The sequence below is a fragment of the Typopeltis vanoorti genome, chromosome 21 (assembly GCF_054136105.1).
Source record: "Typopeltis vanoorti isolate ZY-2024b chromosome 21, IOZ_Tvanoo_1.0, whole genome shotgun sequence".
NCBI classification, from domain to species: domain Eukaryota; kingdom Metazoa; phylum Arthropoda; class Arachnida; order Uropygi; family Thelyphonidae; genus Typopeltis; species Typopeltis vanoorti.
Window position 1 is genome coordinate 15,368,774 of NC_143569.1, and position 25,232 is coordinate 15,394,005.

The following is a 25,232-nucleotide window of genomic DNA, read 5'->3' on the forward strand; positions in this document are numbered from 1 at the left end:
TCAAAACAGACAGCAATGGTAGGCCAGTAGAGATAAAGCAGCTATGAAGACGTTCATGTGATTGGTGCAGTATTAACAAAAGATCACGCTACTAATGGACAAAGGCAAGCCGACAGTTCAGTTGAAATGCTAATTCTCTTCAACCAAATTCCTTATATAATATCTGAAACACATTCACTATATATTTCTTAGTTTTAACACGTTAACTCAAACAAAACCATATGTTGCCGGTGCACCATGTGGTTTCGACTGTCTACCATACAGCATTTTATGTGGGAGGGATCATGCGATTCATAAGTTAGCGCCGTTTTTATCCCAGTTCTCTCTAATTGCACTGTTTGTTGAGAAACATATTACACAGCCCTGTATATGTCTCTGTACCTTATTAAGTGATACAATAGGAACGTTTTGCGATCTCAAACTTAAATTTTATTCCATGCGTTAATGATGCATAGCTGAAAATTGTTGTGGACCCCCAGGGGTCCGCGTTCCACACTTTGAGAAACACTGAATTAGAGAATGAATGAATGAACATGAGCTGGCGATATGAGACAGAGCCAACTGAACTATCCTGCACTGGCTTGAACCACAGCTACAATATGATGGCCACAACAAACATCATGCCAGCTCTGACAATGCTCAGTTTAACAGGGTTGTCACATGCTATTTTTTGCCAAGGGAAAGCAAAAAACACAACTGAAGATAGTGCCACAATGATAAGATACATCAAAGGAAAAGAGATACCACTAGCAGAGGAATTACAGAAATATCAAGTGAATATAATTATTCACATGGTAATGATACTTTCTTATTTTTTATAATCATCTCTTTTGAGAGTTCAGGAAGTATTAATGATTTTTATATTCTTGCAGATTCATACAGTGAAAGAGCTGGGTCTTCACCCAGCTCTTTCACTGTATGAATCAGTTTACTTTAGATTTTGTCAGTTTTCTGTAAGGCTTTGCTCTAATTTTCAAACTTTAATTTTTCTCTCAGTAATATTTATATATTTGAGTCTACACATCACCTCCGAAAGCTACTTGACTTTGATCTTTTTTTAAACTTTTGTACATGTTTATCTTTTGGATATGGTACTCAGTTTTCTTCTGCTCGAAACTGAATGGTGATCACTTTCAGTTCCTTGTCTATCTTGGACGACTCTGAAGACATCAGAATCAACAATAATGTAGTCAGTAAGACTGCCTTCTTTTGTGTGTGCCCCTGCGTGTGTATGTACGCTCTACTGATGTCAAATTTATTTATTTACATTGCTGTGTTTGAACATAGTACCAGTATTATAATCCACATCCTAAACAAAATTCCTGCAAATGTGTAAGATGATTATTAGTCATGCCTTTCTCCATGTTTTCTCACAACATCTTAATATGTTAGCCTTCTATTTTTTATTATTTTTGTAACATAATTCAAAGAATTCCTCTGCTTGTTACCAGTACTTTTAATGGAACTATAGTGATGTCATCTGTTTGTCTTTATCTTAGTAGTTCTAATTATATTCACATGGTATTTCTGTAATTTCTCTGCTAGAGGAAGCTCTTTTCCTTTGATGTATCTTATCATTGTGGCACTATCTTCAGTTGTGTTGTTTGCTTTCACATGGCAAAAAATAGCATGTGACAACCCTGTTAAACTGAGCATTGTCAGAGCTGGCATGATGTTTGTTGTGTTATCATAGCTATAGTTCAAGCCAGCTCATGTTCATTCATTCATTCTCTAATTCAGTGTTTCTCAAAGTGCTCTATTGGGTTGTGAATTGAGCTGGCCACTGAAGTAAAGGAAACTTGCTATCATGTTAATCAAATCTGAACCTCCTTCTGATAAAGTACAACTCAAATAGAGACTATGTAATGCTTGATACAATGTCCCATTTATACCATATAACCAGAACATTTTGAACAACTTATCTTGGCACCTTGAAATTGTATGTATTTGCTTGTATTGCTTGTATTTGCTATATTGCTATATTCCATTTCCAGATCTACAAAATTAAATACAGATTGTTGCTACATTCCCACAATTTCTCAACTATTTGTCTTAAAGTGAAAATCTGATCCTGATAACCTCTGTTTGGCCTGAACCCAACTTCTTCTCCTCCACCATTTTTCAACAACACTTGCATAAATCTTACCAGGAACACTCAGTAGAGAAATTTTTCTGTAATGTTCACATCCCTCTTTTATAGAGAAAATTTCATTATTATCCTTATCAAATAATAAATAATATAATAATAAATAATATAATAAATAAAAAATAATAAATAAAGTATATTTCATTGTAAATGTCTATTTTATACAGTGTTAATTGTTTTATAATTAACTTAATGAGCAAGACTACACTACTTCCTATTTTCATTTGAAATGCTTACCTTACTATCAATAGCACAGAGTTCCACACGATGCCAAGAATTTTCAATGTGAGCTGCATAAAGTTTTGATATAACCAATTTTTCAACAGGCAACTTGTGATTTTTGTAGTAATTATCCATTTCATCTGTCATCTGTTCATACTGATCCTATATTATCAATGATAACAATAATTATGTTTTATCTATTTTGCATAATACAAATACACACACAATGTATAAATGGCTATTTTATTGGGTATCTCTGCCACAGAATTTTTTCACAGTTATCATGGCTAAATGAAATTAAGAAATTTTATTGCTAAAAGACCATAAGATATAATGATAAAATATACAAAGAGCCAACAAGTTTCACTAGCCACCGTCTAGCATTTTCAAGGCTGTACTGGTATGAAAACAAATGCATCAAGTTACATGAAAAACATACACTTTAGTAAACTGCTACGCCATTACATTTGATAATTCGTGTTTGATGGCATGCATGCATTCGAATGCTTCAGTCAGAATCCGGTACATGACCACGTGTTGTGTAGTTTTTTGCATATTGTAGTTCTGTTAAACTGAGCGAAATGATGAGATTTTTACATGTCTTTAAGAATAATACCATGACTTCTATTTAAATTATTGCCTGTGCATAGCACCACAGCTGCTTCTTTGAAAGTTCTGTGTCTGTAGTCATTCTCAATGTAAGGCATAGAACTGTTTTTCCAATCTATAACGTGATTTGATGTTGAGAAATGATGAGCTAAATCAGATGTGATGATTCTATTGTGATTGACATCTCGCACATGTTCCTTCTGTCTTATTTCAAAACTTCTAGAAGTCTGATCAACGTAAGAAAGGCTACACGTGCATGGAATTTCATATACTCCAGGAAATTTGAAGAAAGGTACCTCATCTCTGGGTGATCTTAAGATTTGCCTGATCATGGTAGTTGGTTTAAAAACCACTCCGATGTTATGAGCTTTTAACACTCTCGCCAATTTTGTAGAAACTGAATTAATATATGGAATGACAGCTGTGGACACATATTGGGACACCGTAACATGTTGTTGGAGGTTGTCTTTAAATAGCAATTTGTTTAAAATGTTAGAAGGGTATCCATTCAGAGATAGAGTTAGTTATTTGTGACAGTTCTCTCTGTACATCTGCTTCTTTTGAAATAGAACCTTAAGGCTCTATTTCGGAGCATATGAATGATGCTGTGTTTTTGTAATCTATGATGGTTAGACGAATAATGTAGATATCTATCTGTAGGTTTCTTGTAAATGGACAGTTGGATGTTGTTATCTTCTCTCCTCACGAGGATGTCAAGAAAAGGTAGTTCTTTGTTCTTCTCCAGTTCCATAGAGAATTTGATCTTACTGTGTAGCGAGTTGATTTTATTAAGAAACACGAGAAGATTTTCCATGGTATCCTTCTAGATGATTAACACATCATCGACATATCTCCATCAAATCGATGGTTTTGGTGAAAAGAATATCCTTTTCAAGTTTTTCCATAAAAACATCTGCACATGGTGGTGACAGGGGGCTACCCATGGCCAGACTTCTGATTTTAATAGAAATCAAGGTATTATTCTTAAAGACATATGGAAAAATCTCATCATTTCTGTCAGTTTAACAGAACTACAATATGCAAAATACTACACAACACATGGTCATGTACCAGATTCTGACTGAAGCATTTGAATGCATGAATGCCATCAAACACAAATTATCAAATGTAACGGCCTAGCAGTTACTAAAGTGTATGCTTTTCATGTAACTTGATGCATTTGTTTTCACATGTACAGCCTTGAAAATGCTAGACAGTGGCTAGTGAAACTTGTTGGCTCTTTGTATATTTTATCATTGTATCTTATGGTATTTTAGCAATAAAAGTTCTTCATTTTAATACATTAGACCAAATGTGTACAATTTAAGTTCACATATGGCTAAATGAAGTTGAATTTTTACTCAACTGAATGGGAATATGTAAATTCTCAATTTTTTTTTAAAATCACTGGGAGCTTATAAAAATGTCAAGTATATTATTCATCTTATTCCTTCCCCTTAAATCTTTCCCTATATCATTGATGTACATATTCAAGAGTAGTAGCCCTAATACAAATGCCAGCAGTATCATGGTGTAGCCATTTCCTTTATCCAATTCTGCTGTTGCTTTATCATAAAATGTAAAGCAATTACAAAATATTTAAAAAATAAATTATAATCCAGCTTTGAACGTATAAGTGCATGATAAAGATGGAGCAATGAAGCTCGATCAGCACCCCACTCAGTAGAGGATAGAGTGCGAGGTGCGAGGAGGTTCAAAGTTCTTTTGCATTTTTCTCTTAGTTGACGAATGTGTGCTAAAAATGTAAGTTTACTGTCAAAGATCAGTTCCAAGAACTTGACTTCTGTAGCTACTGGAATAATAGTGCATCCCATTCTTAATTCAGGATCTGGTGAAGAGTGCATTTTCGAAAGAAGTGTACACAGACACTTTTTTCTGTTGAAAACTAAACCCATTACTGATAGCTCACAGAGAAACATGATCAATTGCTTTCTGAAATTGTCTACAGTGGAAGGAAGCTGTTCGGTGATTGAGTTAATTTTAAAAGCGAAAAGTGTCACACTTAAGCCAGATTCTTTGGGAACACCCTGTTCTTGATGATACGACCGAGATAGCTTATTTCCCACTGACTTGGAAAATTCGCTTGGAAAGAAAGCTTTTAATCAATACAGGAAGGTGTCCTTTAAGACCCAGGTTATAGAGGTCTTTTAATATGCCATATCTCCAGGCTGTGTCATAAGCTTTTTCCATCTCAAAAAAACTGAAACAAGGTGTTCTTGCTTCAGAAATGAATCTTTTATACAAGTTTCTAAACGAATCAAATGGTCTAAATTTGAGCAATGTCTACGGAACCCACACTGTGTATTGGAGAGAATACTGTTGCTTTCTAAATACCAGAGAAGTCTGGCATTAAATATTTTCTCTAGTATCTTACAAAGACAGCTGGTCAGAGCATTGGTGGATAATTATTTACTTGTGTTGGATCTTTTCCTTGTTTTAGGATAGCAATAACAATTGACTTATGCCAAGAATTTAGAAACTCTTCCTCTGCAAGTATTCTATGGTATAGTAAGAGAATGAGATCCATAGAAAATGATGGTAGATGTTTTATCATTTCGTAATGGATGTCATCAGGCCCTACTGCACTAGAGTGAGATAGCCGGAGAGCTCTTTTAGTTCCTCCTTAACAAATGGCTGATTGTATGTCTCAAGAACATTGGTAGAAAAATTCAGCCTTTGTTTCTCTTGCTGTTCTTTCAGAATTAAAAATTCAGGAAGATATGAAGCTGTTGCTGAGATTCTGACAAAATTTTCTCCCAGAGTGTTATTGCTGATCTTTGGGATCAACAATAACAGTTCCATTATGGTCTAAGGTAGACAAACAATGTGTTCTATATCTGCCTTTCATTTTCTGGATTTTATCCCATACAATTTTTGGACTGGTCATTTGATTAAGTGATGTAGTAAATTGGATCCATGGTTGTTTTTGACTCTAATGGCTCATAGCATGCTTTTGCTCAAGCACGCTTGAAAGCTATAAGGTTTAATGGCAAGACAAGTACTTCTCTGCATCTTGCCGAAGCAGAGAAATACTTGTGCAGGTAATAAGGTGCAGGTAACGTGAAATTATCAAATGGTGGAACAGACATACAAGTTTGAGTTACCTTCTCAGCATAAGAGGATCTCAGAGCAAGTGTGATAGTGGCTAGCTTTCTTTTTTGCTTCCTGGTATGTTATATTTTGCTCTGTTTTCATTCTTTGTATTTCTTTTTCATCTTTCCATTTCTGATATGCACGAGAGTAAGCTAGATGATCTCCTGACAGTTAAAGCATTTAGCTTTTTTTTGCACAGCAAGATTTGTTATCATCCTCTTTACTACCATCGAGCACAGGTAGTAGAACCATGACAGGCAGTTTGGGCATGTCCATATCTCTGACAGTTAAAGCATCTCAGTGGGTTAGGGATGTACAGTCTAACAGGACAGCTGAGATACCCTGCTTTTACAGATGTTGGAGGCTTAGGTGTATCAAAAGTAAGGATGTTCTTGGTTGGAATTAGGCGCCCATTCTTATATATCAGGATGTGCCTCACACCTGTCACTCCTTGATCTTTAAATTCTGAACATATCTCCTCATCAGGAACATCAAGGAGATCCCATTCTAATATCACTCCTCTACAGGAGTTAAGTGTTTTATGAGGTGTTACTGTAATTTTTATTCCACCCATTGTTGCTGCTCAGTAGTTTCTCAGCATGTTGCTAACACAATGTTTCCACAAGGACATCACCAGAATGCAATTTCTTAACAGTTTTGAGAGGTCCTGCCAGTCCTAAACCTTTTTGAATAAAAAAGGGTGACATTTTCCCTATTGGTTTTTAACCTGTAGCATGAATGATTAAAAATGTTGGTATACATTTATGTTAGCATCATATATCTTTTGTTTCTTACTTCTGTTTCCATATGATGTATCTACGGTATCAGTACTTTGTTGGGACTTTGTTAGGGCCCCTGAAACATCTGAGGATGAAGGATTCATGCTCAAGAAGTTTTTGGTTCAGCGCCAGAGCTCCCTACCCACCATTGAGCCACACATGGACGTCCACTGCCTGGCAAGCAATGACTGAGCTCAGAAGTGGAATGCCAGGGTTACCCTGGACGCTATACCGGCACTACAGCAAGCCTAGGATCCTGACTCTTGAGCATGGGGGATGAAAGACTTACTGCAACACCGTTGACCCTTGCAGGCAAGCGCACTAGCCGACTGATCCTGGCTGGGCCATCCAGGATCCCCCTTTCCGGATGTCCATGGGTCGCACCACACGGCAAACACAGTGGCAGGGCATTGGATTCCAGTGATGGTGGTCTGGAAAAAAGAATAGTGAAAAGGACTCAAGAGAATTAGAGCGAAGAAATTGGGAAGAAAAGCAAACAAAAAGAGGAAGAATGAAAAGGGCCAGTACCCTCACTGGGAGGTCCCCTCACCACAAACAGGTGCCCGCATGGAGGATCTTACATGCGAGTTAGATCAAAGACTCTGAAGGAAGAGTATTAAGGAGGTATGTGGATATAAGTAACAGATGAAGAATATACTTAGAATGAGAAAAATGCTAGGCTCACAGAGAAGATGGGCAGCCATATGAGGGGATGGTGCAGAACATCAGTAGAGTGGAAGTGAAGAAGGCCACATAAAGAGGATGAAGAATGGAAAATCGGTGGGCCCGTGACAGGATCCCAGTGGAGGCATGGAAGGCACTGGGGGTAAAAGGGAATTGACCTGCTGTGAGACCTGTTCATAAGTTTGCCAACAAGAAAATATGCTCGAGGAGTAAGGATTAGTACGTGGATTAGTCTTGTCCCTATTTACAAGGGTAAAGAGGAAGCACAAGACTAAGAATTACAGAGAAATAAAGTTGATGTCCCACACAATGAAAATCATAGAAAGGGTGCTTGATAAAAGAGTGAACCAGGAGGTGGAGATTGCAAAGGAGCAATCTGGCTTCATGCCTGGTCAATCGCCGACGGATACTATCTTTGGGTTACGCAGTTGATAGAAAAGTTTCGAGAGAAACAATGAGAGCTATATTTGGTGTTTATTGATCTGAAGATAGCATACGATAGTGCCTGAGGGAGAAAGCACTGGAGAAATGTGTCAGGTTGGTGTAGGAAATGTACAGACGAGTTCGGACCTGACTGGGAGAGACAAAGTTTTTAAGTGACAGTTGGTTTCCATCAAGGGAAAGCATTAAGTCTGTTCCTGTCTAGAGAAGACGCACCTTTAACAATGTTGTATGTGGATGACATCGTGCAGTGTGCAGAATCAAGAGAAGTGGCAGCTAAACTGGAAAGATGGAGGAACTTACTGGAAGAGAGAGAGAGAGTAAGACAGAGTATGTGTTACAAAGTGGATGGCAGCCAAGAGACAGATCCGAAGCTGGAGGGAAATGTCATCAAGAAGGTTAGGGACTTATACTGAGGTTCAACAGTGAAAGAGGATGGAGAAAAGAGGCTGAGAAGGAAGTGAGATGCAGGATACAAACTGGATGGAGGAACTGTATAGAGATGGCTGGAGTGTTATGTGGTAAGAGGGTGCTGGTCAATCTAAAGGGAAAAATCTACAGGACAGTGGTGAGACCAGCTATGATAGATGTTATGGAAACTGTGGCCCTGAGGAAAAATAATCAGCAGGATGCAGGTAGCAGAGATGAGAATGCTTAGAAGGATGTGCGATGTGACCAGAAAGAATCATCTGAGAAATTACTATGTAAGGGGAATGGTGACAGTTATGAACTTTGGAGCGAAGATACAGGAGGCAAGGTTCAGATGGTTTGGTCATGTGACAAGGAGGGAGGATTAGTACGTGGGAAGTAAGGTCATACAGATGGATGTGTGGCCAAAGAAAAGATGGCGGGAGCTAGTGGAGGAGGACTTGAAGATGAAGAACTTGGACATGGTTACAGCCAAAGACAGGATGTGGAGGAAACTCCCTAAAAACTGTGACCATACTTAAGTGGGATATGCAGCAGCAGAAGATTTTTATATACAGAGTTTAGGAGACTTATTACTCTATAATTTTTGCAGTTATTAATATCGCCCTTCTAGTGTATAGGAATAACTATTGCCTTTTAACAGTCTTTTGTGGTGGTTCACCATTCCATATTTTATTTATTAGTTTAAGGAAACGAATTTTAAGGTTTGGGCCTACATATTTGATTAATTCAGTATTTATTCCATCTTCACCTGGTGCTTTATGGTTTTTACAACATTTTTTAGAGTAGTTTCTAACTCGTCTATTGATATAGGATCCAAGAGTGTCTCATTATTAAAGTTTATTGTTTCAAAATCTTTATTATAAGACCAAAAGGTTTTTGTAATAGCTTAGCCAGGTATTCTGATCGATGGGTGAAAGATGTATGTTTTCTCTTAGATCTCTATTTAAATTATTTTATATTTTAAAAGTTTTGGACTGTGGGCATATAATATTTATTTCAAGTTCAGAGACAAAGTTGTCCTAGGACTCTATTTTTTTTTCCCCCCCTTACAGCTTGTTTAGCGATTGCTCATTTTCTCTTGTATTCTATATAGTCATCTTGAGATTTCGTTGCTAAGTATTTTTCTTAAAAGCATTCCTTTTGTCTTCAATAATCTGATCATCCCATCTTCTAATTCCCTTTCTTCTTTGTCACATCCTCCCCAGTGATTCATTGGCTGCATCTGTTATAATTGTTTTGATGTTATTCCATTCTTCTCAACTGTTTTGCCTAAGTTTATATTTTCTATTTTTTCATTAATTCTTTTTTTTATAGAGCCATTTAGTGCTAGGGTCATTTAAAAGACCCATCTTAAAAAAGGTTTCCTGCTCAGATGAATGGACTTTTCTCATTAAACATTGAGGTGGGAGTCTTAGGTTTGAAACAAGAAGTGGTCCGTTTCTCATTCACAACCTCAGTATACTCTTGTGTCTAGAGTGAATTTTGCAAGTTTATTAGCTATTAGATAATCTACAATTGTCTGTGAACCACATGCTGACTAAGTATATTTATGGAAATCTTTATGCTTAAAGAATAAACTTGTAATTTTTAAACTATTAAATACTGTAAAATCAATTCATTTTTTCCATTGTTATTGCATATATGTTCTCCATAGTTTCCTACACAATCAGAAATAGGGATGTCTCCAATTCTAGCATTAAGGTCCCCAGGAACAGATATGTAATAATTTTATCTACCTTGTTACAGACATCTTGTAGCATATTGTAGAATTCATTACTTTCTTCCTCATTGCTTTCAATAGGGTTATTGAAAAGGTGTTAGATTGTGATAGAGTGGAAATTTATCAACTATCTTATCACAGTCTAACATGCTTTTCCAAACAAAAGAATGAGATAAATACAGTAAATTGCCTCTAAGTGTAAAATAAGTAATATGTATATATGTATCAAGCCTGTTCTGCTATAAAAGGGTAAATAAATATGTATTTTGTGCCATTCACGAATGTGATTAGATTAATATTGAAGGTATAAAACAGTAACAGAGCATTATAAAAGTTCATGTACAAAAGAATTATAGAATGTAAGCACAAATTCAACAGTTGGGGGGGAGTCAAGTCCAAAGGTTACGGAGATGTACGCGAGGAACGGCTCGCCCCAAGCAAACAATGTGATGCCAGCATACGTGCAATAGAGGTATGGACGAGAGATATGGACGCCATGACGTAGTAGCACGTGTGAGATGGCTGGACATCGAAAATGGCGAGAATCGCCGAGAAGGAAAGAGGGAAATATAAGGGTCATGCGACCCTGTAACAAGGCCTTTTGTTCCTGGATCTCCTGTGTGTTCATCTCTCGTGGTGGCGTAGGGTGCGAGTGCCCTCGGTATCGGAGAAATTCCCAATAGGCAACTACGGTCTCAGCAGCCGTATTCTCCGTGAAAAGAAGCAAGTCTGGCTGTCCACAGAAGGCCAGTTTCCTGTGAACCTATGAAGCACTAAAGAACCAAAAAGGGAAGATAAGTAAACTTTGTGTTACACTGATTATGAATGAAAGATTTGTGTCACGTTAATATGTTATAGAAGAACATTAATGATATAGGATAGGATTGTATTGTTATCACTTTAGAAGAATATTAATTTTAACCTTACTATCTGTTGTGTTAAAGTTTGCCTTTATATTGAATGAAGTTAAGGATATGTTAGAGTAACGAATTGGCAAAAGTATAAAGGAATTGTGAAAGATATGAATGTTATCTTGTGTAGTCTGACAGAGCTACGGAGTTTTAGATTGATTGTGATAATAGTACATGATTAATGCATTAGCGAAGGTTAATATAATTCTTACTTAGGAAGCTACTGTATAATATTTTATGAGTGTAATAGTAGTGTTTGAATATTATATACCTTGTCTAGAACTCCCTTAAGATGGGATTTTAATTTATGTTATTACGTGTATCAACTTTTGAGTATAATAAACCTTGCTTTTGATTCTAACAAAGACTTTCTGTGATTTCTGGAATCCGATGCACCGCTTATAAAATATTAATGCGAACCTATGCGGGATATTAGAAAAGGCTATATTTTGGCCACGTCTGCAGAGTTGATAGGTATCATTAAGTACTGTCCTGAGATTACCTCTTGGTTGTTAATATTAATAATCTAATAGCACTAAATGGCGCAGCGAAACAAATAAATTTCTTGGCGCTTTACGAGAGGTAAATCTCGGACACTCTGATACTGCCTCGATCTCGAGGAAATTCCATTGTCCCTCAGAGGTACCACGTGTTACCCGATTGAGTGTATAACGGAGATATAGCATAAAAGGTTAAAATAGTTGTGATATTAAAAATTAAACTAAATTAAATTAAAAAATCCATAATTCATTCACTATTCTAACATATTGATTTAAGTTTTGCGGATAAAAGTCACATAAAATACAGATGTGAGTTTATATTTTTAAACTATAATTCAAAAAAGAATATACAGAAAATGTGAAGACACCATCAGTGATACCCAGTTTGGGAACAAGAGAGGCTCTTTTCTACTCTCAAATCTTATTTCAAAAATGTATCGGTCAAAACAAGGAAGTATTCATTGATACATTGACTTTGAGAAAGCATTTGATAAAGTCCAACACACTAAAATGATTGCACTATTAAAGAGAATCGGATTAGATGGTAAAGACATCAGGATCGTTCAAAAATTATATTGGAACCAAAAGGCATCTGTTCAAGTTGATGACATTATTACAGACCCCATTAACATCAAACGAGGAGTAAGGCAAGGATGTGTACTGTCACCTCTTCTTTTTAACATATACTCAGAAGCCATATTTCAAAAAATCTTAAAAAGGAAGAGAGGAAGGGATTAATGTAAATGGTGAAATCATCAGTAACATCCGATATGCTGATGACACAGCTCTCCTGGCTGACAATATTCAGGATCTTCAAAGTCTTCTGGAACTAGTGAATGAAGAGAGTGAAAAAATGGGATTAAAAATAAATATCACCAAAACTAAATTCATGGTCATAAGCAAGAAACCAATTCTTAATTCATCATTTTCTTTAAATGGGAAATGAATAGAAAGAGTGACAAAGTTTAAATATCTCAGATGCTGTTAAATGAAGAATGCAATCCAGAAATGGAAATAAAAGTTAGAATTGAAATGGCAAGAAAATATTTTCTCCTGATGAAATCAACACTGTAACCGCAACTTAAACTTAGAGCACGCATGGCTAAATGCTATGTATGGTCTATACTGCTGTACGGTGCAGAAACTTGGACATTGAAGACAACATCAATATAAAAACTTGAAGCCTTTGAGATGTGGTTATACAGACGAATGTTAAAAATCCCATGGACAGCAAAAACGTCCAATCAGGAAGTACTGGAACAAATTGGGAAATCACGTGAACTTTTAGATGCAATAAAAAGAAAGAAAACTGCATATCTTGGTCACCTACTTCTTAATGAAAAATATAAAATACTTCAATTGCTTATAAAGGGGAAGATAAATGGAAGAAGAGGACAAGGAAGACAAAGAAAATCTTGGCTGGCAGACATCAGACAGTGGACTGGCATGAGCTCTGAGGGACTGTTTAGAGTGGCTGAGGATCACTCAAAATTTGCCAAGATGGTCGCCGACCTCCAATAGGATATGGCACTCAAAGAAGAAACTATAATTAAGTTTATTATTTACTATACTTTCAGATTTCTGTTCTGATGATTACAATAAATATCAAAAATAAAACTTAGGATACTTTGGAGTTGAGACATTACAAATATTTATGGAAAGAAGAATTGACAAACAAAAGATATATTCTGATAATGAATGATTACCCTATACTTTAGAAGATTACACCTATATAGTATACTTTGCTAAATTTTTAACAACTGTCCATTTTGTTTTCTTGATTTGGAAAAAAAAAAGTACTAATAAATAATATATATAAGAATATAAATTAAATTGCACTTTAATAAATATTTCTGATATTTAGGCAACATCACGTTGCCATCTTCAAAAGGAGCTTACAAAAAAGGCACGTGCATGTAGGCACTATAACACAGTAACTGAGAATGAAGTGATGAAGCTATTGTTCTCCTAAAAGTCCTGATGGTGCCCCCCTAGCAGGCTATGTAGGTGTTCTTGGCCATTGGGCTGAAGGTCTGCTGATGTAAGCCTCCCAAATTTGGGGCAGTCTCATGCAACCAAATTTGTTGAGGTTTGGAGAGTTTCTTAAGACTGATTCCATGAATAGTCTTTCGAATTTGAACTTGCTATGGTGTATCACTGTAGCTTTCTTCCACCGTATTCTGTGGCATGTATCCAGAGCATGGTCTGCAAGACCAGAGTGACTGTACTTGTGAAACCGGATGTAGTCCTTGGGTTCCGAAATTCTGATATTCACTCTCCTGCCTGTTTGGCCAAAGTAAGACAGTTTTCAGCTGCAAGGGACCCGGTATACACCAGGTAGGTCTAGGGAAGTGGTTGGTTTTTAGTGGAGCAGATAAGGGATGCCAATTTTCTGTATGGTCTGTAACAGGAGGTCAAGTCATGTTTTTTTTTTAAGATTTTGGTAATTTTTTCAGAGGTGCCTCAGATGTAGGGATGGCGATGGATTTAGAGTAATCTTTGTTGTGAAGGAGGGTTGTGGTTTGTTGGTTTCAATATTTTTTGGATTTTATGGGGGGGGGTAGCTTTTGGCTGAGAAAGTGTTGAGGATGCGATTTAGTTCAGTGTTTAGGGCCTTGTCGTTAGAACAGATTAGTTTAGCCCTGTTGTATAGTGTTTTCACCACTCATTGTTGTGAGAGGATTGTTGGGAATGTACCTGCCTGTATGGTGGGTTTTCTATAAACTGAGAAAAGTGATTAAGTGATTTAGTAATGCATAACCAACGTACAAGCTTGTCTACGAGAATTAATAAATAATAATAATTAAGATTCCTTAGATGCATATCAAGATACAGGTTATTTTACAATTTCAGTATGTATTAAAGAAATTGGCTCAATTAATATTAAGTAACTTACTGCAAAGTCAATAAGGCGAACTGCAAGGCCATTGTCACCTCTAATATATGAAACAAAAATATCCCAATACGGGCCTTCAGGAAACTGAAGTGGTGGTGGTGGTGACATCGAAACACATTCGGAAATTTCTGTCATGCTTTTCACTTCATCACCATCACCTGTTCTGTTCTATAAAAAATTTTATTACCGAAATGCATTATAAACCAAGATAACTTATATTTCAGATCCAATAAAATACGATTATTCAGTAGTAAAGATATAAAAATATCAATGTCAGTCTATCTAACACGCTTAGCAAAATATAACTAAATGTAAAAAAACTAGTAAAACCAGGTTGTTGCTGATGATAATGTTAGCGGTATGTGAATGCAAAAATAACCTTTCATTTCAAAGAGTAACATATACATACGGCAATAAAAGCAAGAGTGGATTAATATGGCATTAATTTGCAGATTAATGGTAATCTGGTTTACTGCAGGATTGAAAAAGAAGGCAATGAACAGTCATGGAACATTAATGCAAAACTTTCTGCAACAGCATTTCATTTATATGTTCCTGGTAATGATCAGATAGTTATATTGTGGATGATTCCGAATATAAAAATGTAACAGTATTATTTCAAGGTCACGACTACACTGTTTTTTGGAGAAAAAATACTACTCAAGATGGACTTTTTTTCTCCCTAAATTAATTGAGGCTTATGTACTATTTTTCCTGGTAAGGTATACTGTTAGTGGTATACTTAATACCAGTAACATGATATGTTACTGGTATTAAGTATACCAGTAATATATCATATCAAGTATATCAGTAACAAGCAAAAGCAACACCTCCAAAGCTAAGCTTTTATGAACTAAAAGTCATTAAAATATGTTAAAAATTAAAAAAATAAAGAGAATGCTTAAAATTGATGCTCTATGATTACTCTATTACCATCACCCCCCCCTCTCTCTCTCAATCCTACAATAAGACAGATTAACAAACTTGCCACGCTAAAAGACAGATGGTGGAATTTGATGGTATGATGATTTTAAGAAACAAAAACTTCTCATGTACCCTCGGCTATGTGATCTTCCAAAGGTCATCAAACCAGGTGCTTCTTTTAGACCAGTCATTGATCATATCAATATGAGGTTGTTTGAATAGTTTGGTAAAAAAAATAACATTTTTTTTTTTTTTTTTTGGAAAAACTCACCTTTATTTATTAATAAAGTCTCCATTGAGGTCTACACATTTGGTCCAGCGAGTTTCCAATTTTTTCATCCCATCTAAAAAGTAGGATTTGTCAAATTGTGCTAAATAGTCATTGACAGCCTTGATGACATCGTCGTTCAATGAAAGTTTTTTCCCACTGAGCCAAATTTTTAAGTTTGGGAACAAGAAGTCACACAGGACCAAGCCGGAGAATACGATGGATGTGGAACCAATTCAAACCTCAGTTTGTGCAATTCTGCCATTGCGATGCCCGATGTGTGGGAGACAGTGCATTGTCTTGATGAAAGAGAACTTTTTTTTGTGCACCTATCTTGGCCATTTTTTCTTCAGTTATTCTTTTAAACGGTCCAATAATGATAATAGACTCCTGTTATTGTCTTATCCTTTTCCAAATAGTCTATCATGATAATTCCTTGGGAATCCGAAAAAACAGTGGCCATCACCTTTCCAGCTGACAAAACAGTCTTCGCTTCTTTCAGTGCTCCTTCACTGGGGATTGTCCACTATTTTGATGCTGCTTGGACTTAGGTGTGTAGTGGTGATGGATCCAAGTTTTGTCTACAGTCACGAATCGATGCAAAAAAATCCTGTGCAAATTGCGATTAAGCATCGCCAAACACTGCATTGAAATGTCTTTTTGAATGTTTCTGATCGACAGTCAATCAGGGCACCCATTGAGCATACGGCTTTTTCACGTGCAATTTTTCGTGCAAGATATTATACACCCATTCAGTTGAGATGCCTACAATCTCATGCAGTTTCACTCAGTGGTCTTCCATAACGATACCATGGATTTTGTCGATCATTTCCTTTGTAGTGACCTCAGTGTGCATCTGAAACGCGCTTCATCTTCAATGGACTTATGACCACGTTTAAACTCATTTATTCCAAAATAAATAATTCTTAATGATGGTGCAGAGTCCCCACGAACTGCATCTAACTTGGCTTTGATCTGCGCAGCTGTCCACTTCTCAAATAAGTGTTTTATCACTGCATGAAACTCTTTTGTCTCCATTTTTATGAAAAATGCGAACACAGTCATTTTAAATGCCCATGCCAAACGAGAACTACGTGTTACACGTGGTTAAAATATTGCCAGGGGTTATGAAAAAGATGATATGTGCTGACGCTAGTATGAATGAACAAACTGTGTTGTCATCTATTGGAAATTTACCAAACTTTTCAAACAACCCTCATATACATTTTAAAATCTCCAAGCAGAAAAGTCAGCTTTTTATATTAAGAACCTTATGAATTTTAAAGGGAAGATCAGCAAATTTTACCTCCATCTGATATAATGATTAGTTCTTATATAGTTACCTTCATGCCAACATACCTTTGAAGAAAACTACAGATTTACATAAGCAAGATTCTTTTGCTGAAACTGTCCAAATCTACAACCATGTCACATTCAGAAATTAAACTTATCTGCATTAAAATTCAGATATTCCACAAATTAAAAATATAAAAATGAAGTAAAATTAAGAAGGTAGTAATAAGGCATTTTATAAAAGTAATGAGTTTTCTTTTTGCAAGAAAAAAAACAAAAAAGCAAGACATTTTGTGATGTTATTTTTGTCCTTAGCTATTGAAGTGTTGCTTAGGTATGGGAAGTTAAATGTAATTTTGTATGACCTCTCAAAAATTTTATAATGGTGTGGTTTGGCAAATGTGTACAAAATATATTTGTCAATGATGAAGGAAGTAAAAGTTACCTATGTATTTATGCTGTGAAAATAATTAAGTGAACTTACCTCAGCATAGAAGGTTATGAAATAAAGAATTATAATTTCAGCTATTTTCATTTCCAAATTACAATTAAGTAACTTTCCTGCACTATGAAAAGAACATTGTCATTGTTTCAAAGCAGGGCTGAAGTCGCACCATTATATTTTCAAGCATGCACAGAGTGGAAAAGAATGTTATCTAATGTCATTAAGCATTCAATTGTTAGGAAAGTAGGAAAGGAACACAGCAGGAGAAAAATTGTGGCTTTTCTGTGTCTTCTCTATAGGAAGACTGAAGAGAAATGAGAAGAAAAGTTAGAAATGGAAGACAGAGAAGATATCTTGCTATAAAAAGATACGTATGAAGTTTATTAGTTATTAATCCACTCAGGATTTAATCAGTGAAAACGAAAAGACATTGTTGCTTCCCAGTTCATATAAAAATGGGTCCAATAAAGTTAATTTAAAGTTCTCAGTCTGAAAAGTCAGTGAAATTATTGAAATCATTTTAGTTATTTCTTCAGAAGGAGGTAAATTTTTTCTGAAGTGATAAAACTGTTGATGAAGTTTCTTAGTAGTTTATTCAATAGAGTTGTTACTTTCACAGAAAGTGATGTTATTGAAGTGCACTGGATGAAGACATGTTTTCTTCAGTGTTCCATGATTTTAAGATATAAAAATAAGCATGGAGAACTTGCTTGGCAAGTGTTCCTCCACCCGTGTTTGCAAATTATTTTATGGAGCATCCTGAAGAGCTTCTCATCTACAACTTCTTCCCAAACTAATTATCTAGTGCATTAGTTCCCAACCAGTGGTATGCATACCCCCAGGGGTATGCATTATTGATTTAGACATTGACGCATTATTAGTTCAGTTATTGACTGAGTATAAGTAAGTGCGTTACATTAAGATCAGCACTGAACAAAAGTGCGAGTATTTAAAAACAGCTATTTTAAAAACAAGGGATACAATTTATAGAAATGGGTTTAAAAGGGGTACACAAGTGGAAAAATGTTGAGAACTACTGATCTAGTGCAATACATTGACAATATCTTCACCATTAATCTTAGTATGATATTTCATCAGTAACATTAATGTAGTCCAATCCTATTATATATTTAACATTCAAAATGGAGAAAAAATCAATTACTGCATTTAGATATCATGATTCTTTGTCAAAGACATGGAAGCCTTAAATTTTATATCTTGAAATTACACACATGCACCATCCTACCATTATCCTTGTCGATACAAAATTGAGTTTCAAAACCTTAATTCATCATTCACTATACCCAAATCTGTCTCATTGAAAATCTACATTCTTAACTGTTGGTTCCAAAGGCCAACAACAATGAAGCCAATAATAATATAACTTCTGCTCAAGAAGAAATCAATTGTAATCTAATCTCATTAAAGGAATAGCTGAATGCATCTCTAAAATTCCCAGGCTAATGAATATTTGAGTGGCCTTTTGTCCTGTCTGCAAAATTTCTACTTTTGCCAAATTCCGTTATCCAGTGTCCATACTTCCCTGGTATCTACAAGATGCCTCTCCATTAGTTATATTTTGGACAATCTATGTGCCATCTCCTTTAAACACAGGATCCTTTGAAAGAAAATTTAAGTCTTATACAAGAATAGAGATCTTATGGAAAAGCTTTTCTAAGAAAGCAGTGTAGTGCTATTAAATTGTCCTATTCTGAACAGGTCTGATGACCTCAACTCTGTTCATCTTTCCTAGTTTTGACTAGGAATAACTGAACTACTGTTACCTTACTTATTAGTGTTGAGGTATTGAATTTTTACTGTTATGAATTTATGTCCCTCTTCCATTTTTATACTAAGGACAGGTGAAATGCAGCATAGGTGAAAATTTTATGCTAGTAAATAGTTACATTTTATATAAGTTTTGAATATAAATTTAGTCTTATCAACCATCTCATTAACCACATTTCTCTAGTCTTCCTCTCCTCATGTATTATTTCACCATTTTGCCCTATTATAAAAATAGCTGAAATAAAGATGTTCTCAAAGAGGATCTCTTTTTCAGTATATGCTGCATTCACCACTTATCTCTAATTAATGAATACAGAGTGTATATGCTAATTATATATATAGGAAGTATGCCTAGCATTTTGCTATTCTAACATCTATTCTAGATGTCAAAATAGTAAAATGCTGGCATACCTCCTGCTAAGTGAGAATATACAATATGTTGACAAAAGTATCTGGACACCTTATATGTCATGCAAATGTCGGATCCTACAACAAGCAAATATTCAGTGAATGTTTGTGCAAGTCTGGTAATAAAATGTGAGATGTGGCGCATGTTTTACACTGTACTCAATGTGTCAAGATTCCACCTTCAGCTGAACTGACAGAGTTCCAATGTGATATGGTAGTTGAGTGTCATATCAGTTGTCTTTCTGTCTGATATTGCTACCCATCTTGGTATACCGAAATTCACCATTGCTTATGTCATTCATAGATGGAAAGATGATGGTGCTACCACAGCAAGAAAATGCCCTGGGAGGCCGCCAACACTCAGTGAACATCGACAGGCTTTGTCTCAGAATGTTCAAGCATTGCACATGTCATCGGTGGCAGACTTCAACAGTCGAGCAGGAAAATACTGCAAGAACATCTGTCAGCACTAGAACTGCATGCCTTAGATTATCGTGGCAGAGCTGCCGTGAACAAGCCACACGTCATCCCTCTTCAATGCCAAATGACATTTGAATTAGTGTCTTTTACACCATTCCTGGTCCATAGGTGATCAGAAAAGAACTGAGCTGCAAATCAAGGTACAAAATGCTTCACTCTAATGGTTGCATTTAAATCCAGAAATTAACCAGGGAATGGCTCCAGCAGGAACCATCCCTGGGTAATTTCCATTGTAATTGGTGGAGGCTCAGTAATGGTATGGGGTGTTTCAGTTGGATGGGACTTGGACCAATGGTGAGCATGTTCAAAACCATGGCATCTGATGGCTACAAGAACATCCCGGACAACTTCATGCTTCCGATGCTGTGGACATACTTTGCCAGTGATCCTTCACGTATCAGCACAATAATGCTCCATGCCATACTGCAGTGTGTCAAGACTGGTTTTCACAAAACAACATTGAAGTGCTGAACTAGCTGGCTCAGATTCCAGACCTCAACCCATAAAACATCTTTGGGACAAATTAGAACACCAAATTTGCTCCATACAAAAGCAGCTGTCATCAGCAATGGGAGTAGATGAGGAATGGAAAAATATTCTTGTTGTAATGTATCAGAAAATGGCTCAAAGGGAAGTTGCTGTTGGCACAGGCCAACGGTGGTCCCACTTGATACTAAAAATGTAATTAAAACACATTTCTTTGACCAGAACTAGGTGTCAAAATAATTTTGTCAACGTAGTGTAGGATCTTTTGAAAAAAATTATTGTAGTCTCATTTCCACCAAATACTAGGAATGCTTACATTTATAGTACAGGAGATTCAGTCATTCAAATGACTACTCATCCCTTTATTGTTATATAATTTTAGATACTAGGTGATAGATTTTCTTCTTCAACTGGTGAAATACCACCATCTGACTTAATGGAAGTCTGAAGTGGCAAATGTCTGATCTCTAGGGCAGAGATTCTGGTTTCTATTAGCCCCCCCCCCACACCACCCTCTCTTTTCTCCATGCAGTGTAAGTTATACCCTTCAAAGCAATAACAGATATACTTTATACTTAGAAGTCTATAACCTTCTCCATTTCAAGGGTACATCAGTTAAAACAGTGGTACCACTAACTTGCAGTCGGTCACAAGTTAGAGCATTAGCTCTAACCTGACAATAAACATCTTTGAGAAAAAGATTTTTATGCTTTCTGATGAACTGGTGCATAATCCAGCTGCCACATACTCTGCTAGGTTGTGTTTGAAGAGGGAGTCCAGGTAGTGGTATGTAGTTCTCGTGGAAAGGCTTAAAGGTTGGTTATGCATTTTTTACTAAATAATTTAAAGAAATTACAAAGTAAACTAGGATATACATTAAAATAAATTTTAATATACTTCAATATTTTGGCAACGTCACATTGCCATTTTCAAGAAACTTGAGAACAAGACACATGCATGCAGGCACAACAAACATTAAGTCAGGAAGAAGAAGGAAGCTATTATTTCTCCTACAGTCCTGATGGTGCCCCCTAGCAGGCAATAATGGTATTCTTGGGGAATTGGACTGAAGGTCTTCTGATGTAGGTTTCCCAAATTTGAGGCAGTCTCATGCAGCCAAATTTGTTGAGGTTTGAATTGTTTCTTAGGGCTGACGCTGATTCCTGAAAAGCCTTTCATATTTGTATTTACTACGGTGTATTATCGTGGCTTTCTTCCACCGTATTCTATGGCAAGTACCCGGCGCATGGTCAGCAAGACCAGAGTGGCTGTATTGGTAAAACCAGATGTAGTCCTTGTGTTCTGAAATTCTGATATTTGCTGTCTTCCCTGTTTGGCTAAAGTAGGACAGCTTACGACTGCAAGGGACCTGGTATACACCAGGTAGGTCTAAGGGGGGGGGGGGAGAGGTTGGTCTTTAGTAGAGCAGATAAGGGATGCCAATTTTTTATATGGTCTGTAACAAGAAGTTAAGTCATGTTTTTTTAGGATTTTTGTAATTTTTTCTGAGGTGCCTCAGATATAGGGTATGGTGATGGATTTAGAGTAATCCTTGTTGTGAGGGGGGGGGGGGGTTAATTGGTTTCAATATTTTTTGGATTTTTTATTTTGGAGGGGTCGGTGGTAGCCATTGGCTGAGAAAGTGTTGAGAATGTGGTTTAGTTCTGTGGTTAGGGCATTGTCATTCGAGCAGATAAGTTCAGCCCTGTTGTGTAATGTCTTAATGACTCCATATTGTTGTGAAGAGGGGTGGTGGGACTGTTGGTGAATGTATCTGCTGTATGGGTGGGTTTTCTATAGACTGAGAAAACCGAGGTTCCATCAGGCTGGCGGGTGACTAGTGTGTCTAAGAAAGGAAGGTAGTTATTTTTTTCTTCTTCCAGAGTGAATTTGATTCTGGGGTGTTGGTTGTTGAGCCATGTGGCCAAATAGCGAATACATCATCAACATAGCGAAGCCAAATGGTTGGTTTTTGTGGGGCAGAGTTTAAGGCTTTCTCTTCAAAAGTCTCCATACAAAAGTTGGCCAAGGGTGGGGGAGAGTGGAAAACCCATGGCTGTCCCCTCTATTTGTTTGTAGAATTTTCCTTGCCAAACAAAATAGCCCGAGTTCATTGTGAACTTAAATAGAGCTGTGATATCGGGAGGAAATTTAGCATGGATTAGCTCTAAGGATTCCTTGAGTGGGACATTTGTGAATAAGGAGGAGACATCAAAACTAATAATTATGTCAGTGTGTTTGAGTGTAAGGTTTTCTATGCTGGCTTTGAAGTGGACTGAATTTTTTTTTTTTTTTTTTTTTTTTTTTTTTTTTTTTTTTTTTTTTTTTTATGTGTGAAGGTGTGTTGCCAGTATAGTGTGAGAGAGCTTTGGCCAAATGTTTAGCTAGTTTGTATGTGGGAGAATCAATGCCATCCACTATGGGATGTAATGGCACATTTTCCTTATGTATTTTTGGGAGTCCATAAATATGGGGGGTATGGAGTTAAATGGTTTTAATTTGTTAGTGATTTCAACAGGCCAAGAAGTGACCTTCTTAAGCCTGTGGAGTTTTCTAATTTGTGAGTTGGTGGGATTGTACTCGATAGGGAGGTAAGTAGCCCGATCTAACAATGGAGCTTTTAGCTTACCTGTGTAATCCTTTTGGTTAAGCAATACTATGGCATTCCCTTTATCAGCTTTGGTGATTATTATTTTCTTGTTTTTCTTTAATTCTAGTAGAGATTTAATTTCCTTACTGGGCATGTTGGCTTTTGGTGGTTTAGCTTTGGTCGGAACACAAGCCACATCCAGTCTAATATCATTGGCGACGTGGTTTGGAAGGTGTCGTATCCTGCATTCAATTCATATCATAGGTTTCTTTCTCACTTACTATTTGTTGTGCCTGCAGGCACGTGTCTTGTTCTTAAGTTTCTTGAAAATGGCAACATGACGTTGCTGAAATATTGCAGTATATCAAAATTTATTTTAATGTTTTACGTTGTAATTTCCTTAAATTATTTAGAAAAAAATGCATAGCTAACATCTAAGCCTTTCCACGAGAATTACGATAATCCATGGAGATGATATCGCATGTAAAGCACGTCATTACAGCGAAATGAAGTTAAAGCTATCAAGACAACTGAATCATCTCGCCTTCCTAAAATGCTGCCAGGATAACCAGGTAACTCCTAACTGTGTCAAATTCAAGCACCGTTTCTCTTCGCAAAAGGCTCTTCATATTTATAATCATACAAGCCAAGCATTGCTCAGGGAACAAATCACCACGACTCGCCATTTCCTGAATGATGCTAACTTAGCTATCCAGGCACTCGAAGATGACCTTTCAAGCACCTTAAGCCACAAAATTTAGTTTATTTCATACGACATCTGGTGCACTGCAGCAGAGAAACAATTTTAAAAAGTACGAGATCGACAAACAATTTCACAATTTAAAAAAGAACTCGATCTCAAAACCACAACTTCCTACCGAAACGATAGTCAATCTTTCGTCATTTAGTGTTAAACCTGAAGCACTCGACGCCATCGTATGTGGCCACAACTTCGCCACTGCGCCCAGAAGAATACCTGCTGAAGATATTATGATACGAACTGAATGCAGGATATGACACATTCCAAACCAAGTCACCGATGATATTAGACTAGATGTGGCTTGTGTCGTGACCAAATCTAAACCACCAAAAGCCAACATGCCCAGTAAGGAAATTAAATCTCTACTAGAATTAAAGAAAAACAAAAAAATAATCACCAAAGCTGATAAAGGGAACGCCACAGTATTGTTTAATACAAAGGATTACACAGATAAGCTGAAAGCTCTATTGTTAGATCGGGCTACTTACCTCCCTATCGAGTACAATTCCACCAACTCACAAATTAGAAAACTCCACCACAGGCTCCTTAAGGAGGTCACTTCTTGGCCTGTTGAAATCATTAACAAATTAAAACCATTTAACTCCATATGCCCCTGCCCCTATTTATGGACTCCCAAAAATACATAAGACAAATGTGCCATTACATCCCATAGTGGATGGCATTGATTCCCCCACATACAAACTAGCTAAACATTTGGCCAAAGCTCTCTCACACTATACTGGCAACACACCTTCACACACAAAAAACCCAGCCCACTTCAAAGCCAGTACAGAACACCTTACACTCAAACACACTGACATAATGGTCAGTTTTGATGTCTCTCCTTATTCACAAATATCCCACTCAAAGAATCCTTAGAGCTAATCCATGCTAAATTTCCACAGGATATCACAGCCCTATTTCAGTTCACAATGAACTCAGGCTATTTTGTTTGGCAAGGAAAATTCTACAAACAAATAGAGGGGACAGCCATGGGTTCTCCACTCTCCCCACCCTTGGCCAACTTTTATATGGAGACTTTTGAAGAGAAAGCCTTAAACTATGCCCCACAAAAACCAACCATTTGACTTTGCTATGTCGATATGTTTGCTATTTGGCCACATGGCTCTGATGCACTCCTCTCCTTCCTAACACACTTAAACAACCAACACCCCAGAATCAAATTCACCCTGGAAGAAGAAAAAAAAACAACTGCCTTCCTTTCTTAGACACACTAGTCACCTGCCAGCCTGATGGAACCTCGGTTTTCTCAGTCTATAAAAAACCCACCCATACAGGCAGATACATTCACCAACAATCCCACCACCCCTCCTCG

The 25,232-nt window shown here is 36.7% G+C and overlaps 1 protein-coding gene across 4 annotated transcripts in view; it reads right to left on the reverse strand.

Moving 5' to 3' along the window:
• The window catches only part of LOC150094641 (tudor domain-containing protein 7-like), a 624,604-nt gene that overhangs the window by 310,912 nt on the left and 288,460 nt on the right, over positions 1-25,232 (reverse strand). For all 4 annotated transcript variants that reach the window (XM_090410991.1, XM_090410989.1, XM_090410990.1 and 1 more), the window contains exons 11-12: positions 14,455-14,622; positions 2,384-2,530 (exon numbers count right to left, since the gene is read on the reverse strand). In XM_090410991.1, the coding sequence (XP_090267117.1) occupies positions 2,384-2,530; positions 14,455-14,622 (315 nt within the window). The remainder of the gene's footprint in view (positions 1-2,383; positions 2,531-14,454; positions 14,623-25,232) is intronic.